The 19,717-nt window shown below is 41.8% G+C and overlaps 1 protein-coding gene across 1 annotated transcript in view; it reads right to left on the bottom strand.

The window, feature by feature from the left end:
• Positions 1-559: 559 nt before the first annotated feature.
• The window catches only part of tyw1 (tRNA-yW synthesizing protein 1 homolog), a 75,421-nt gene continuing 56,263 nt past the window's right edge, over positions 560-19,717 (bottom strand). Inside the window, exons 15-16 of the mRNA XM_084063852.1 lie at positions 15,626-15,793; positions 560-4,332 (exon numbers count right to left, since the gene is read on the bottom strand). Coding sequence (XP_083919978.1) covers positions 4,111-4,332; positions 15,626-15,793 — 390 coding nt within the window. The 3' untranslated portion in view covers positions 560-4,110. The remainder of the gene's footprint in view (positions 4,333-15,625; positions 15,794-19,717) is intronic.

Consider the following 19,717-nt stretch of genomic DNA (forward strand, 5'->3'; position numbering starts at 1 on the left):
TATTTTCGGTGCACAACACGGCACGCAACCAAGTATAACATATCGTATAAAGTCATTAGGCATGCATGCAGACATGCACTGTCAGATACATTCATAAATGCACACTTCCCTGACGCAAAGTGTTTAACCAAACCTACCAGACAATAGAATCACTCCCGTACAGTAACCAGGCCTCTGCTTGGCAAAACATGCATTTATTCTTAATAATTACATTTGAAATTATTCGGCAACCTTATAACATCAATCCAGAACTGACGTTATAACATCAATTCAGAATTGATGTTATAACATCAATTCAGAATTGATGTTATAATTCAGAATTGGTGTTATGCTACTATCTACATATTTTAGTTATTTAAAACATAAACAGATACATTATTTTTTGTTTAAAGTCGTTATCTCCGAGGCTGGAAGGCCGGGAGGCAGAGATTATCTCCCGGATGTCTGTGTGTCGATACAGTATATGCGCATCTAGTCTTTCCAACTGCTGGACCGATTAGTGTCAAAGTGCATGCAGCCAATAGGCCCACATTTTTTAAATTGGCCTCAAGGTGGCACTATTCCAGTCTACGTTTTGGCCTATACTGCAAGTCTTGAACTGTAGGTTGTACAATAAAACAATTCCTTGGATTCCATTACGCAACTGCCCATATAGCATATGTCCATTTCTTACCTATTTAGATTTTCCGCAATTTAGCATTTTCCCATTTTTTGCGACTACTATAGATTTTGTCCATAACATAATAACGGGAAAATGATTTCCCTTGCAGCTGTAACCCATTGCTTACACAGCCCTGGCTAGGCAACCTAGCCTGGCGGAAATATGCACTCCGTTTTCTAGATCGTACTGTAAAACACTTTTCTGCAGGACAAGAAATAGTCGGCAAACATCTTTACTGCAATCTAGATTTTCTGTTTTGTGCTTTTTGCCTTTATTAATAGATTTTGTAAGTGAAGATAGACAGGAGAGAGGGGGGAGAGACACACAGCAAAGGTCGTCGGGAACGTGACTTGAACCTGTCAGGCTGTTTATGAGCCTACAGATGTGCCATTTCAAAACTTCAAATGTCCTGCCATCGCCAAGACAGTAAATTTTCAGGGGATTCCCAGGGCAATAAGAGGGACAAAGAAGGGCATTTAAAATGCTGAATTATTTTGATGATCACTGCTTTTATGATGCTAATTAATTTGAGCAACTGGTCAAGGACCTCTTCAAATCACCTTTCGCCTCATAATGAGTCTGACACCTTCTTCAACACACATTCTTTTGTTCTCATGTATATGGATGTCTTTTGAAGGGAAAAACGGGGGTGTGTAGTGACAACTTCTTTTCAGGGGCAAAACAGTGCATTTTTAAGGGCAGAAAAGGGAGGAAAAAATGCATTTTCAGGGCACTTTCAGGGAAAGAACAGTAACGTGTGAAGTTTTGAAGTGGCACATCTGTAGGTGCCCAGACTGCAAGGCCAACGATCCGGGCCTGACAATTTCAATCTTATCAGTCTTAAAATGTCAGCCTACTACTCTGTCTCAGGCAAAAATGTAACAGACTACAAAAAAAGAGAGATAATATGTCTGCCAGAATGGTGTCTGTCGTTCCACATGTACAGGTACAGTAGGTACAGTGCAACTGTATATAAAATGACAGAAAGATAAAAGACAATAAATTCTCTGTTTACATTTATTACAATGGTATACATGTACATACATACCCGCTGGTCTTCTCTTCTCCCACGCAGGGAACCACTGCAGCAATATGGAAACAATTAAATAGCCAATAAAAAACGTGGGAAAAATCAACAATCAAACTGGAAAGTTTCAAGTAATATTTGGATTCATAATACAATTTTAAAAAATAAGTGAATTGAGGCTTTCTACATGACCAGATAGAAGGCGTTTCATCCACAAGGGATGAGCCTGGGAGAAAGCAGGGAAAATACTAGAAAAAGTGCTCCTCGGAGCACAGGTCTCCACCAGGACAGGTAGGTTATTGTGGCCTCCTGGTTGCCCCATAATAGGCCAATGTGAAAAGGGTGCCATTTCTTCCGCAATCGGACACTGCATTCATGATTTGAGGCATTTTGTTCCAAAAAATTGTTTTGCTAAATAAGACCTGCTGGTGGCACTATAACAGGCCAATGTGAAAAGGGTGGCATTTCTTCCTCGGCCTAGTAGGAACGTGCGTGCAAAATGTCACGGAAATCGCACGCTGCGTTCATGATTTGAGGCATTTTGTTCAAAACCTATCCTGCAAACTTTGATCGAATATGAAATATCGGACACATCCGTCTTGATTACATGACTATAGAGATAGTGTGCACCGATTTGCGTGATATTTTGACAGAATTTGAAGGAGTAACAGTCAAAAATGTGTTTTACAAAAGTCAGCCTCCTGGTGGTGCTCTAAAAGGCAGATGTGAAAAATGCAGGGCAAAGGTTGTGTGCGTGCAAAGTTTCACACAGATCGGTGCAGTTATAGGTGAAAACGCAAATCGGTCTGTTATAGCCCCACCATGAGGCTGATTTGAAAATCTTCAAGTGGCATTTCATCCTCGGCCTAGTGGGAATGTGCGTGCAAAATGTCACGGAAATCACATGCTGCGTTCATGATTTCAGGCATTTTGTTCAAAACGAACCAATCCTGCAAACTTTGGAAGCCAATCAGGATGGAATATGGAAAATCTGAGAAATCTGTGTTGATCACATGACTATAGAGGTACTGTTTACCAATTTGCGTGATGTTTGGACAAAATCTGTAGGAGTAAAATCAAAAAACGTTGTTTGGAAAAATCAGCCTCCTGGTGGCGCTATAAGAGGCCAATCTGAATAATTCGGGGCAGAGGTTCGGCTTTGGCATCCAGGGAGTGTGTGTGCACAGATTCGCAGCGACCGGGCCAACAGTGCCGGAGATTAGCTGTTCACAGACACTCACACACACAGACGGACGGACAGGGTGCAAAACATAGTCTCGGCCATGCCTTTCGGCCTGGCTGAGACAATAACAGGATTGTAAATACAGTATACAGTAAGTAGCCTCACGCTTTAGGCTCAATATGGTATATCTATTTTCATATTTATACATTATTTAGTATTGTAAGGGATGGGATTGTAGGGTGTTATTGTGGCCCTCCGGTTGCGGATCAAGGGTTTCCATGGAATACGGCTGTGGACTATCATGATAACTCCCATGGATCGTACTTGTGGACCCTGATTTGGCAGTATAATAATGATAATACAAATATTTGTCCAATGGTTGAGCATTGTGACTGAATGCAACACTGTATGCCATGCATTTCTGTGCCTGCAGTAGATGTTAATGAAAATGTGTGTTATGGCAATAACAATATACTAAATTCAACTAAAAACTTGGGCATGTCTATTATTTTTGCTGCTTTCCATGACAGTGTAACTGGAATTATGGCTACTGTTCATTCCTCCTGGCTAGTATTATTCTGATGAATCCTTGCTACACCACATAAGCCCAATATACCTTACATATGAGTAAGCTTGGCACATAGCCAGATTTCTAATGAGTGTGTTTGGTATTCAAGGTTCCCTGGGAAAGAACTGCAGCTATACATGGGTTGACATGTGGGGAAGAAGATTGGAGCCGCTTGAACATTCTGAGCATGCCCCGAGCTGCCAGCGTAGAAGCTTTATTGTTAAAGTCTCAGAGAAAGGAAATGTGTTTTGTGTCGCTCCCAGGCACTACTTAAACAGCATAATCCTTCCTAAATGCCTCCATTCTGGGCAATAAAAGCCAAAGCCATTGACATTTATAATAGTGATCAGAAAGGAGAGGAAATATTCAAGATACGAGTTCCTAAAAGTAGGGAGAGGAACATTTAAAGGAACAGTGAGGTGGAATGACTGAGGAATCAGAGGTCGAGCCAACAAATCAAAGCTGCAGAGCGAAGATCAGATATGAGTTTAAAAAAAAGTTCAAGTTCATAGTGGAATGTAGGAATGCCCTGAGAAACAGAGCAGATAGACTAAAAAAAATCACAAATGCGAAGTTTGTGTGAAACTCGGCGAGCATACAAATCAAATCAAATTCTCTCACTGGAGCAAAATGTACTCAAGTAGTCATTTCATTATGTGCAACTCCCACTCTCAGCATCCAGAGATGTTTTTGGACTTGTTGCGCCGCTGGAAGCGTGTGTCAGCAGGATCGAAGCCTTGCTCATTGCCTCCGAACAGAGCCCAGGTGGGTGTCTTGGCTATGTAGTCCAAGGCAGAGAAGCTCTGCTGTCCCCCATTCTGCTCATGGGCCTCCACCAGCTCCTGGAAACGTTCGTAGTCGATCCACGTCCACCACTCGCCCTCCACTTTGAACTGGACACACAGCAGACAAAAACAAACAGAGATCATAGAAAACTGTGGCATGTGCATAATGTACAATGACATTGGTGCAGGGTCTACATGCACAACAATATCTGGCTTTTGCATATTTTCATAAAGGGAAATAAATGGGAAAAGATATGGGTTCTACAAAACCCAGACATTACATACTGCTTTAGCCCGAAGCAACTCAAAGCAATCACAGAAAATGCACTCTGGACAAAAATGCCATTATCGTCTCGCTACCTTGCAACCGGAGGTCGCATGGCGAGACTAACCAACCCTACTAGACGTCTGTGTCGGTGGCACGTCAAATGCCACGTTAAGGTTTTTTTCAACCAATCACGTCGCTTATACAAGGTCACGGGAGGGGGTTGGCCTTAGCGATACTTAAAAGGCGATAGCTCTTGTTTGTCCAATTATAGACGTTCTGTTGGATATCATGGCATGGCACAACTGAGGGTATGGGAATTTAGATTTAAAACAGCCATTAGATGATTTTTATCTCTCCAAGTCATTCAAGGAATTGGTACTGTACCCGCTACTCTGCTAATGAACCCTGAGGGGACCAAAAAAATAACACTGAGGCCTATTGGGAGTTAATGTATCTAGTAACGAGGAGGGAACCAATTTGTTCAGCCCGCATCTCAACTAATGCAACAGAACATGTAGAGAAGTATTTCAGTCTCTAAGCAACAAAGTGAAACCACACTGTATGGAACAAGAGAACCTGTGGTTTTGGCTGTCTTGAGTTTTTGAAAAATGTGACGCTGCACTTTGGATTAAAAGCCGAAAATCGAAAACATGACGTGCCTTGATGTAGTAATAACAATAATGTAATGATTATTATTATAATTATTATAATTAATAATAATAGTAATTTAGTCGTGTTTAGTTTGGCTGTTATTTTTCACTGTACATGTGCACATACGTGAAATGTGTCCTCTGCATTTAACCCATCCTAACTATTAGGAGCAGTGGGGAAGTGCCATAAATACGATACCTGGGGAGCAGCGAGGCATTAATGTCTTGCTAAGGGACACTTCAACATAGACTGTGAACCAGGGGGCGAACCTGCAGCCTTCTGATTACCAGACGGCCTCTCTACCCACTCAGCTACAGCTGCCAGATGTGTGCCAAATGCCAGTGCACTGTACTACAGTACATAGAACCTAAACGGAAATATACTGTACTTTTGAGGATGTTTGATAGATTTCCTACTAACTACATCTTTCCTACAATAGATTTCCTACAAAACTAGACAAGGTACTCCTCGGAGCACAGGTCTCCGCCAGGTCAGGTAGGTTATTATGGCCTCCTGGTGGAACTATAATAGACCAATGTGAAAAGGGTGCCATTTCTTCTTAGGCCTTTCACGGCAATCTGACACTGCATTCATGATTTGAGGCATTTTGTTCCAAAAATGTGTTTTGCTAAATTAGACCTGCTGGTGGCGCTATAACAGGCCAATGTCAAAAGGGTGGCAGATTTCTTCCTCGGCTTACTGGGAATCTGCGTGCACAAGGGAATCTGCGTGCACAATTTCAAGGAAATCGCACGCTGCGTTCATGATTTGAGGCATTTTGTTCAAAACGAACCAATCCTGCAAACTTTGGAAGCCAATATTAGCATGGAATTAGAATGGAATATGGAGAATCGGACAGATCCATGTTGATCACACGACTATAGAGATACTGTGTACCGATTTGCGTGATGTTTGACAAATTCTGTACGAGTGAGGATAGACAAAAAGGCAGCAAGATTTTCCTCCTCTTTCTATTTTTGTCACAAAAATAGAAGTACAAACACACACACACACACACACACACACACACACACACACACACACACACACACACACACACACAGTATAAGAGAATATGGGGATGAAGAGGAAGAGATGAGAGAGAGAGAAGGGTGGTGGAGTTGAAAGGGGGTGTAGAGAGAAATTGCAGAATGTGGGGTGAGAGATTGACAGAGAAACAAAGTATCTTGTACAGTGAACATGGGCTAGAACGATGATGATATGGGGAATCCCTAACTTACACATACTGTAACATTGGATAAAGAGTATACACGTGACACGTGACAATATGTTGAAAGGGTGTGCTTTGATTGGCTAGCGAGACGCATGACTAAATACATACCTACTGTAGGTGAGTCACTTCGAAACGTTGCGGTGCACGTTTCGAAGTGACATCAGTGCCATCAGCCAAGCTAACATTTAGTCAGGAGATATTAGCAGAAGAAGTTCCAATCTTGGAATAAATTCCTTACCAAAAATCCTGCTGCTGGCGGAGACTTGTGCTCAGGAACAGCACTTTCCAGTACAAACTGAGATTACAGCTGAGATCACAGCTGCAACTACAGATGTGCCACTTCAAAACTTCACACGTTACTGTTCTTTCCCTGAAAGTGCCCTGAAAAGGCATGTTTTCCTCCCTGTTCTGCCCTTAAAAACGCACTGTTTTGCCCCTGAAAAGACGTTGTCACTCCTCGACACTACCAGCAGAGGTGCTCACGTTCAGAGAATGGGTGAACACTAACTAAAAGAGAGAGAGGGAGAGATAGAGAGAGAGAGATGTGGGGACAGACCAGATAGACAGACAGAGACAGACAGACAGACAGACAGACAGACAGACAGGGATTGAGAGAGAAAGGGAGACAGACAGAGAGAGGGGGGGGCAGACAGACAGACAGACAGACAGACAGGGATTGAGAGAGAAAGGGAGACAGACAGAGAGAGGGGGGGCAGACAGACAGACAGACAGACAGACAGACATCATTTAGCTGGGGACCCCCTGGAACTCCCTCAAGGACCCCTGGGGGTCCCCGGACCCCACTTTGAGAACCAATGATATAGAGGAGAGAAGAGGAGAAGAGAGGAGAGGAACACTGTTCTTCTCCTGACATGCAAATTAACTGGTTTAACACCTTGGCCAGGGTCTTTTGTTTGTCTCTAGCCAAACTTCACGTCATCACAATGGACTCAGGAGCGGAGTTGTGCCTTCCCCCCACACACACCCAAGAACACTTTTATTTTGCAGTTTGTTTTCATTAGATTTTTAAGATTTGCTAGTTTCGTTTTTAGTTTGTGAAAAGGCCTAGTTTTAGTTGAGTTTTTAAAATTAGTTTCAGTGTTAATTTTACTTGTATTATTGTGAGGGTATTCAGGGGCAATATTCAACAAACTCATAGATTTCAAAATAATTCAGCATTTTAAATGCCCTTCTTTGTCCCTCTTATTGCCCTGGGAATCCCCTGAAAATGTACTGTCTTGCCGATGGCAGGACATGTGAAGTTTTGAAGTGGCACATCTGCTAACTCTCATTACGCAAACTGAAGAAGCAGGAAATTATCGTCTGAAAGAAGCAAAGGCGCAATGCCGATAGCAGAAAGCCAAAGCTAAGAAACAGAGACAAAGACCACTTGAATCCCTAAATGACAAAAAACAAAGACGAGCCACAAATGCTGACAACATGACACAGCAAAGATTGCTACATTCTCTGGAAGAAAAAGTACAAGAGTCTGTAAAGAACATCGAAAGGAAAAGGCACTGGTCACAGTATTCAATAGAAGAAGGACAACATCAACGAGCAGATTACACCAATAAGAAGAGATGCTACAGATCACCTAAGAACAAGAAGACGTTCAAGCTGATGAAGCTGGTGCCGCATTCTTAAAGAAGATGTCAGTTAAATGTTGTATTATTAATTTATTCTAGAAGTGCCAATTTACCCCTTTTTTCACTCAATTTAATCATGCCAGTGCAAAAGAAAAATTGCCCTCAGCGATTTGGGTCTGGCACTGCTCCATTGTGAATCCATTTCCTGCTCCAGAAGTCTGGGGTGACCAATCAGGGCCCAGTATTCAAATATGGGAGACTGTGATTGGTCGTTGGTTGTAGGTCTAACCAATTGCGTCCAGAGCCATTGTTTTGATCCCGCCCCCTTGGAAAAAAACTTCCTCATAGAGGCACCAGACTCATATCCACGCAGTGATATAGTCTGGCTACGCGAGGCTATCATAATGTAGCACTGCATATCCCAAGAATCAAGAGAGAGAAGGGGTGGGGGAGTTGAAAGGGTTGCGTGTGTTTTTTCTTGAATGCATGCCTGGCTGTGATGTCTTTTAAAGGATTACATCAAGCGGTGACTTCATCCAGCTGGAAGATCTAAAGACTGCAAAGTTATCATCATAGGCTGCTACGAACAGAACAAAAACCCATTAATGTGTACACACACACACACACACACACACACACACACACACACACACACACACACACACACACACACACACACACACACACACACACACACACACACACACACACACACACACACACACACACACACACACACACACACACAGAGGAGATACTACAATTAGAACGCAATGCCATTCTCTTTTCTCTGAGCTGCCTCCAACACTGTTACATTTCAGAGAATGAAACCTTGAGGACTGGCTTCCTGCTGGGAAGTTGCACACTGTACTTCTGGCAAACATGAGAGGTGGCTCTCAGAAGGCCCCCACACATGGGCTTCCTGGGTTACTGACTGGAGGATAGAAGAAATTGGTGCTGCTTCCAAAATCATTAACATTACATTACAGTCATTAAGCAGACGCTTTTATCCAAAGCGACTTACAATAAGTGCATTCAACATAGGTAGGGAACGAAAACTACTAATCACCAGAAGTCTTAAAGGAGAGATCCGGACATTTTAAGTGTTATCTTTGATGTCGCTAATCACTCACCAACATTGAAAGGGACGTTGAGTTATTCCAGAGAGTCCCCTGTCGTCCAGTCTGGCGACCCCCTCCGTTGGCATAATGGGAGCCCGTGTAAGAGTGAAAATCGTCTATTATAACCGATGCAAAGTTAGTTTTTTCTCTACTACTGCTCATCGTGGAGTCTCAAACATGCACTGAATGTCACGAACAAGCTATCGTTCGTGCAGAACCTGGCGTCTGTGGAATAACTCCTGCACTCTCTGGAATAACTCAACGTCCCTTTCAATGTTGGTGAGTGATTAGAAACACATCAAAGATAACACTTAAAATGTCCGGATCTCTCCTTTAAGTGCATTTTCTGCAAAAACAAGCAACCAAGAGTATACCTAGCGCTAAGGTAAAAGTGCAATATATCAGCTACCTACTTTCTTAAACAGATGACACAAAATAGCAAAATCAAATGAGCAAGAGCTAAAACAAATAAGTGTATCGACTAAACAAGATCCAATAAAACAAAACAACAATAAAACAAGCGTTCGTACAACTAGTTAACAACAAGTAGGCCAGGCAAAGAGGAAGGGTTGTGTTTCCTGAAGAGGCGGGTTTTCAGCCTGCGGCGAAAGATGGGCAGTGACTCTGCTGTCCTGACATCAGTGGGAAGTTCATTCCACCACTGTGGGGCCAGAACAGAAAAAAAGTTGTGACCGTGTGGATCGGCCAGAAGGACCCTTGAGTGACGAGGCAATCAGTCGCCCCAAGGTGGCAGACCAAAGTGGTCGGGCAGGGGTGTAGGCATTAACAGGCATTAACACTGACAGCACTGGGTGCACATCCAAGTGTGAGTGTGAGAATGGTAGATGTCTCTCTGTTTTAAGATCACCAATTTATGGATATAGTATATTTAAAAAGGTGCTGTAAGTGATATTTTTTGGTTATAACAAAAAGTATATTGTTAAAAAGTTCTACATTCTGATAGTAATCTATGGAGTGTTTGTTCAATAACATGGGTTTCCCCGTCTCTCCAGCTCTTTAGTTAACAGAAAATACATTTTCAGGTGGGTTACACATTTAATTCAACCACAAGTGAAAACGCCACAAAGATCATTTATCAGCTTATGTTCAGGTCCAAGATCTGTCTGCTCATTTATGTGTGTCCTCACTTCCAATTTCACCTGTTTATCCTGTATCCTGTACTGTAACTCTTTACTTATTGGGACTACGGATGGAAATGAGCTTCTAGCTAAATCCGGCATGTTTACATGCCATCATGTTCAATTGATTCACTTCTTGTACATGTATGTATTTAATGTTCATTTGACTTTGACAAAAACATATGTAAAATACATACATTGTCACACCATTATAAAAAGATAACACAAAAAAGCCAGCGGCTTATTTCCATCGCGGTCCTTTCATATGTATGTGCAAATTATGTTGTATTGCATGATGTGATGTGTACAGTATGAGTGTAATTAACGTGCACTGTCCCATAAATAAACAAATAAAGGAAAGTATTAGATTAAATTGGTATCCTGACCTGAAATGGGGAGACCCGTTAATGAACAAACACTATAGCAATGATTGATATGGGAATATAGAGCTATTTAACAATCAGTTTAACAAAACATATCCCTAACGGCACATTTTACCCATTAAAACCGGGAACGCATCTGTTGTAACCACTTGAACCATTATGTTATACTTTGGCTATTCAAAAATAGCTGATACACAAGCGCATAGTGCGGCACCGAGTGCAGCGCTATGAGCTTCTAGATCTTTTTTTATTTATTTTTTTTATCATGAAAATTGGTGCATATCTTTGAATATATATATTTTTTTAACTCAAATCTTTGCTGGGTGTCACGTACGTAACACATTGAGACTGGGCGCACAGATGATTGTTTCATGCAATCAATTCCCAACATATTGTTTCGGGGTGCGCTGGTTTCAGTTCATTCAACCTCCTCTTGTGTTGGCTAGTGAGGCGCGTCCTAGCGAGACATGACAGAATGGGTTTCATTTGGTGCCGGCCTGCGCGTGCATACTGGTTCTTATCAGTGTGACGTTGTCTGTTAAGGGGTCTATATGGAGACCACTGTAAACTAGACTTAAAGGCTGCATAGTGGTCTGAAAATCTAGATTAATAAATTGCCCAAAATAGGGACGCCAGGGTTAGTGTTTTCAGTGTAAGTGCTCATCTCAGGGTTGTTAATCTGCAGCTATTAGCTAACATGTATCTTGACCCAGCTTTAGGGAAGCAAGTAGCAATACTGCAGTGTCTATGAGAGAGCGAGAGAGTGAGATCTGAGAGAGAGAGAGAGAGAGAATGTCAGAAAGGTTTAAGTGTAAATCTGATAGAACGTGGGTGTGAGAGATAGTGAGAAGTGGAAGGAGAGTGCGAGTTAAAGTTGTTGCCTGTGTGTGTGTGTGTGTCTGTGTGTGTGTGTGTGTGTGTGTGTGTGTGTGTGTGTGTGTGTGTGTGTGTGTGTGTGTGTGTGTGTGTGTGTGTGTGTAACAGCAGTAGATGGCGAGATGTAAATGAATGAAGGTGTCTAAAGTGGTGAGAAGAAAGACAACGATGAAGAGAGAGAACGAAAGAGGAAGGAGGCGTAAATCAATGAAGTGAAATATTGACTTTGGCCTTGTTGGCTGGCTTGTGACAGATGGGGAATTAAAGGAACAACTGGCTCTTTAACACCTTTTTCTGGGGTGGGACGTGTGTGTATGTATATAATAATCTGTCGTCAAAATGTCTTAAAACATACAAAATATGTTGTTCGGTCTACCAGAGACACGAGGAATCAAGCTTGAAATGAGATCACTGTTTGTAGAGGTTTACTATCATTCGAATGTCCCATCCCAAATACAGTGCAGTATGTTGACAGTGATATATTAATGAGAATTACAGTACCCTTAAAGAAGCACTTCACCCGTATCTTCATATAATTGGTCCTCACTAATGCTCTTTATAGGATGGCACAATTTCTGTCAATTCACTCTGCATTTCATTGGGGATTCCAAGCTGATAGAAACTACAGCCTTTCTCTTCCTGTAAAGTTAGCGTGCTGAAATAATACAAATACATTAAAAAAAAAAAAAATTGAATTGACCAAACCTGCCTGTCAGTCTGTCAGCCAGATACCTGCCTGGTAGGCTGTCTACTAACTGTCTGCAGCTTTCCTCTGAGACACAGATCAAGTAGAGAAATGGTACCATAATGAGCATTAGTGAGGCGGACCAATTATATGAATGGTATGTTGAAAATGGGTAAAGTGGTCCTTTAAGCATAATCTTACATAGCGTAGGCAAGCCTCTTGCCATAATAGGAAATGTGCCCTACTTCCCATCATAATAAACCCCAATTTACTCTTGCGCATTACATTATTTCCAGCCTTCACCATGGTAACGGATAGACTGGGTAAGGCAACCATTCATCTCTGTGCTTTAACAGGTTGCACAATTAGGCTGGTCTGGATAGATATGTAACGATTAAGAGGTGAATCCAGACCCATTGCTTACCCTAATATAGGCCAATATGCTGAATCTGAAAGGTGTTCTACTATAGCTGTCAAATGACAGAGAGTAGAGGGGAGGTTGAGCTGTGGTAGTGTGCTAAGGGGATATTGCATGTTCTGTTCCAAAGGTGGGCAAAGATTTAAAAAAGCTGCAATAAGAAAAAAAAACAAGGGGTAAAAATAGTCATAGTAATCTAGCAATAGACAATTGAGAGAACTTTGAGGAGGCCTCCACGACCCATATGACTCACCTCTAGAAAGACTCAATTAAGCCTGATTTATACTTCTTGGTACAATAGTGTTGCATACCGAAAATAGACATAACCACGTGTCACGAGGCGCGCTGTGAGCTTATAGATCGGTTATTCACAGCTTGCAACAGCATCATATGACGAAGTATAAATGAATCATTCAAATCCTTTCAACAGATCTTTTCCTCCTTTTCCCTCTCTCTCTCTCTGCTATTAGGCAGTGTGAATTCCAAGGGGGAACATAGACGTAATGCTCGGTTAATTACCTCATCACACACATCGAGAGAAAGCACAGATAGATAACCACGAGGAGGGGAATTCAATTAGGCAAAAGTGAGAGCTCTGACCCCGGTATTGTAATGTACGTTTACTGGGGCTTGATCCAATTATTCTCCTATTGTCAGAGGCCGACAAGACAATGATTCTAATCAATCAATCAATTGAATCAATCAATCAATGAATTAATAATGATCAATTATTAGTTAATTATTGACAGAATTTGGTCTTGCTTTGCTGAATCATTCTGGGGGTTGGAGGTTGGAGGAGCCAGTGCCAGAGGAAGCGTCAGCCTGGGTGGGGGTGAAAGGTGGGGTATAAATGGTAAAATGGTGCATTTATATAGCACTTTTATCCAAAGCCCTTTTACATAGATTGTGCATTACATTCACCCATTCACACACACATTCATACACCGATGGCGGAGGAAACTATGCAGGGCACCAACCTGCTCAGCGTCTTGCTCAAGGACACTTCGACACTAACTGGGAACCTCATGGTTTCCATCCGGCCACTCTACCCCTGAGCCACTGCCGCCCCATATATACCATCAGTGGTAATAATAATGAAGGATGACATCATGGAAAACACATTTTTGGTGTTGTTTGTAAAACTACTCAGTAGAAATTCATGGATATAGCGCATTCCATATTAGTGCCATATTAGTGCCACTCCTTCTAGGGATGTTGGGCTCAGGTTAGGACTTCATACGGAAATCTACATGTTAATGATTGTTTATCTAGCTTCATGCATACGGTTTAGTACTCTTTATTTTTGTTCCTAGACTCTTTATTTTTTATCGTGTATTGATGGCCTCTCATTGCTACATTCTACTCAATGGCCAATTCTGGGTTCTCCGTCACATTTATATATTTACAATTTGAGTTATGACTAGCAATGCAGGCCAAATCAATCAACGGTATCCCAGTCACAATGACATTACTTGTGTCATTTGTTCTTGTTAACTGCTAGAGAGAAGTGTGTGGTATTCAATTTGTTTTGTACTCAGTCAGGAGCAGATGACTGAGTGACAGTAAACCACATCTTGTATAAGGCTGCACACGCACACACCCTTACTGTATACAGTATGGGGTTCGTATGGAAAAATATTAAGTCATTATATAATTATAGAGAGAGAGAGAGAGAGAGAGAGAGAGAGAGAGAGAGAGAGAGAGAGAGAGAGAGAGAGAGAGAGAGAGAGAGAGAGAGAGAGAGAGAGAGAGAGAGAGAGAGAGAGGCTATATATATGCTGTATATATTGTTTGTTTGTTTTTCAATATGCAAGCTGACATCCCATGTGAAGTTAAACTTGTGCAAATCAATAATGGGGGAATGGTAGATAGGGGAGAGGTATTGATGCTGTGACTCCCCAGGGGACAGAATACAATGAATCAACGAGGAACACACTGAAGCGTGATCAATACAACATGTGGCTGAGGAAAACATGATAAAATAAAAGTTGCATAGTTTGATAGCAAGCTATAGAAAATATAAAGTTAAGAGTGAGTAAATGAATAAAGACACACAAAGTGATGCATGAACGGGCTTCTACATACAGAAACAGGAAGTGTAGCTTATACAGTATTGCTATTCAAAATGCAATTAATTGCACTAGAAATTAGAATATCAATTGAGCTTCTAACATACACTTGTGAACAGTTATTTAATGTATTTAAAGGATGAATGAGGTGAAGAAAGATTAACCCTGGTTTTCTCATCAAGTTGTAAATAGAGTGTCAGTGAATAGATTAGGGTTACATAAGAAAATGTGTGACAGGAATACACAAGAATAAAATAAGAAAATTAAGAGAAAAGGGGAAAAACGAAATATACAGTATGTTTGTCTATTGTGTGTGTTTTATTATTATTGGCCAATGTTGCAGCTGAGAAGTAAAATCCTGACAGGCAGACTTGGGCGGTATGTATTTGTTCATACCGTGGATACACCCACAGTGACAGCTGAACCAAGCTACTTTGTTCACTCCAGCTCTCAACATTGCAGATTGTTGATCTGTGCTCTCGCTCGCGTGCGTGCTCTTCTCGCACATGCCGTTTGATGACAATGAAACAACGCGCACACATCCAAAGCATCAGATTTTCACGCTCTGTTGTCTAGTTGCATGCTTCATTGTAGCTTTGTTCCTTTGTGGCAGATAAACTCCAGACTCACATTAACCGTGAATCTTACCAAAACATTTTGGGCCATGTTTGACATGTGTTCTTTTGGCAGCGAGGTAAGTCGCTGTTTCATTTCAGCATGTTGGCACTTTAGCTTTCACTGATTTTAGATGTGCTAATTGGTCAGCCGCCATATCAGCCCTACAGTACAGCTGATAGCAATTATTTCCCCCGGGGCGGAAAAATATAAGATTTTATAAGATTTGTCTTTTCACCCCACCCATGGAAAATAAAGGCTAGGTATGTGATAATAAATAAATGATCACCAATTCTTATTCAATCATCTATCATTTCTGCACTCTATGGATGGTCAAAGGGAAGTAAGTGTTTTACCTTTGTGTGCGCGATGAGCAGGCAGTTGGAATGCTCATGTTCACAGGCGATCTCATACTGAGGCAGCATGTCAGCCAGCTGCTGGACAAAGGTGACCACTTCCTGGTGCCAGGGGACGTTGGCCATGGTCAGACTGCTGGCAGTGCTCTCACCGCAGTACGTCACTCCCTGGGTGGACAGAGACAAAGTCATTGCCAATTATCCCCACTGTTGACTTGCAGAGGGTATAGGCAATCACATGCTTCTTCCGAAAACACCTTCACCTGACAGGAAGAAGTTTTACCAGGAGAGCGCAGAGTTTCAATCTTTCTCCCAGTTCCCCTGTGCCCTCGACCAACCAATAAGACTTGTTAATAAAATGGACACAATCACCTGCCGCCTTCGGGAATTGAACCTACAGTAGGCCTCTGCAGTGGTGGGAAAGTGTTTTACATCTACACTGCCTATGGCATTACTGCTTTATTAGACATGTCAAAAGGAGGGGGCACAGAAAGAGAGGATTTAAGTTTTGGTATATTTCTTGCAGTACTTTGTTGCAGTATGTATGCAGTTCCTGTGAACCACATTCGTCCACGCTGTGTATCTGTATGCAAAAAGGTAATTTTGTGCTTGTAATCAATGTTGACCAATTTTCCCTCAGTGATTAATAAAGCACATCTTACAGTATGTTATCTTATATGAAAACCTTGCATCTTCCTTTCTAGGAAGTTCAAATTCTTATTTTCAGGAAGTTCACAGGGTTCAAAGAGTTCTGTAGACTTCAAATTGAGAAACTTATTCAGCACACACATGAAAACCATTCATATACTGCAATGCGGTACAAAGTGCTTTTCTGTGTTCCAATAAATGTGGGATCAATTTACAACCCCCCAGCGATATCAAACATCTAGCCGGCACACCACACAATCTGATCATGGACTCAAATTTAAAGGGCGGCACGGGAGCACCATGTTGTTGACACCATCCGTGTTGACTCTGAATAGGGTTTGGAGAATGAAAATAAATTGAATTGAACCCTTACTGCAGAGGTGGGAACTCAGACAAAAAACATTCATACTGTACCTAGGAAAAAGCTGCACCTAGGAAAACCTATACACAGGATTCACACACATTTAACCAGTTTTCCATATTTCATCCCATTGCCATGACTTTATTTGAGTCTTAACTGTTCCTCAGACAAAACAATCTAGATGTTAGAGAGATAAAAGTGAAGGCGAAGAAAATCATAATAAATGAGTGGCTATATGATATAAAAGAAATCTTTCCATTGTCTAAATATGACAATATTCACAGTCTGAAGCATCTGAATCGCAAAAACCCATCAAACATATACCATCGAAGTTCATTTCAGGCATGGCCAATTCACCCCGCAATCTCCCATTTTTGCACATTATCTCCAATCAGTGGATGAGAGAAATGCTGTCTGGGGTGAAAAACCATCTGGCCTTGCCCATGACATCAATCAAAGGGAGAGCTAATGAGAGATAAACAACAGCTCCCCATGGCAGAGGAAAGCTATTGGGCTGTGGGGATCGTAGCGAAGAGTCGATGACACTGTGAGTATTAACGTGGGCATTGGTGCAACAGCTCCCAAGGTCTGTGCCTACTAGAGAGAGAAGCGCAGACTGGAGGAGTAATTACAATTTCTGGCATAATATTGAATATGATAACAACCCGAAGGTACACAGTAAAATCCTGAGTGTTCATTTAACACCTGGTATTTTTACAGTGTAGGAACAGGTCACACGACCGTACTCTCACACTCAAACACTCCCACAGACACTCGTACAGTCTCACAAGCTCAGTCTCATACACACAAGGGCTGAGCGCATTAGTGTTGTTGTAAAGCGGCCAATGTGGCAACTGTTACCAGGATTCTCTGATCTTTTGGCCAAGAACATTGTCTGATCCTAACCCAGCTACCACGCAGAGGAAGTGTGTGTATGTGTGCAAGTGTGTATGTGTGACAGAGATGCCCACTGTGAGAATGTCAAAAATGTTTCACATTGTGCTGAACACATTTTCAATTATCTAAAGTAATTACAATTGAAAGCAATGAAAAGAGAACGACCTTGTTTGGCAGCCTGAACTCATTCATCAGTTGAAACATTCCTCACTTCATCACTTTCTACCAAGGTAGTTTTTCCTCAGCTTAGCATATGTTTTGAATTGTTAATGGAAGCGCCACATATTTACGCTATGCTGGAAATTCTGCGCTGCCCGTTCACGCGTGGCGTTTTTATCCCGGTCAACAAGAGTTGAAACATTTTCAACTCTGGGTGTATGGACAAGAGTGCCGTGCATTTTCAGCCGGGGAAAAAACACTTAGGTGGACATACAGCCTAAATCCACTTGGATCCTTTTCAATTTTCTGCCTGGCTAAGACTGTGTATTCAACTCAGGTGGTCACAGGATACGGGTGTGGGTCAGGCCAGGCCTGCAGCAAAGCGCTGAAAGCAAGCTGCCAGCCAGCGGTCATGTGACCATCAGTGACATTTACCTGAAGGTAGCGCACTCCTGCAAGGAACGACAATAGCCTGTATGAAACCAACTACCAATCCAGTGGGAATGTGCCATAGGATCATGATGATGATGATGTAGAATATCATTGCTGTCGGGTAATTTTGTCCCTTTTAGTAGTTGTTGGGATATTTGTAACTGAACGTAGTGTGCATACATTAATTGCTCAATGTTTTGTGTAAAGCTCTTGCCTTGTCTTGTTGTGCTACAGTACCAATAAACTTGCCTTGCCTAAAAGTTCTCTTCAGGTGAGTGGCAACTAGTGAAAGTGAAAACTAGAAGTTTTAATTTATAAATGCACTCATTCACCACAATAATTGGTTGAAAATGTTTTTCATACACGTTCTAAATGGAAATACAAAAATACACGGTCACATTGATAACACAATAATATGATAATCCATTTCTTTCAGTGTATAACATTTTGAACCTTCAAGAGAGAAAAGCTGTATCCACAAGCCTGTGATGTTGCTCATCATCTTATTTTTATCATTATTCACCATTAATATTCAGTTGATCGTTGCACGATCAACGGTGTATTTCTGTCGATATCGCTCGTTGGTGGCAGTCAGTTCAACTGTTGCACAAGAGGCTTGATTACCATGGAAATTGGAGGCAATGTTCAGCGTAGAATTTTACGTTAGTCACATGATGCTATTTTTCTAGGTTCAAACCTTTAGACAAAGCAGGTATCCAATAAAGATTCCTTACTATGTACCAAGTGGCTTATTTACTGTAGCATGGCGTATAACTTTTCTTACTACATAAACGCATGTTCGGTCACAGGACTGAGGAGCAGAGCAGATATGATCGCTCATAGATAACGATACGGGGCAGTGAGCTGGACTGAGGATGTGGCTGTGGCCAGCGCAGGCGGGTGGGGCAGAATTGATGGGGATCCTTGGTGTTATCAGCCTTGCCTGGAGGCTCGCTGAATAAAGATCAACTATCCCAAGCCTCAGTATAAATCATCAGGAAGGGTGGGAGGAGTAGGAGGAGAGAGAGAGAGAGATAGGAGAGGACGGATAAAATGTATCTGTGTGAAAGACACGCATGTGAGAGAGAGGGGGGGGTCGAGGGGAGACAGAGAGATCCATTGCTGTTCACAAATATGCCTTGACTGATCTATAATAGAAACCATCAATACCTATCCTCAAGGCTCTCCTCACTGTGTACTATATACGACAGCTGGTTTGTGTGCCTGACCAAATAATGCCATGATACATTTTATGATGGTGCATTTATGCCCTTGTCTAATCCTTCTTCAGTCTCTCTCTCTCTAGAATCTATTTCCCACCTGGGTGATCAGTTGCAGGATTGGCGACGATATAAATCAGATAACAGGATCACTGCAAAACAAAGGGACATGTGACAATAAGCTGCGTGGGCAGTATTTGTTAATAACTAATAACTCGTGTTGATAGTGAAGCCTCTGTTGCAGACAGCGGCACACGCAAACCTATACACATTTGCAGGGAGACTGATGAATAGTAATACAAACATGCTCGGAGGGATAAGAAACACTTATGAATTTTTAAGGAGAGTGGGCAGACAATTTCTCTTTGTGCATGG

Source organism: Gymnoscopelus microlampas, assembly GCF_963454915.1.
Source record: "Gymnoscopelus microlampas genome assembly, chromosome: 8".
Lineage (NCBI taxonomy): Eukaryota > Metazoa > Chordata > Actinopteri > Myctophiformes > Myctophidae > Gymnoscopelus > Gymnoscopelus microlampas.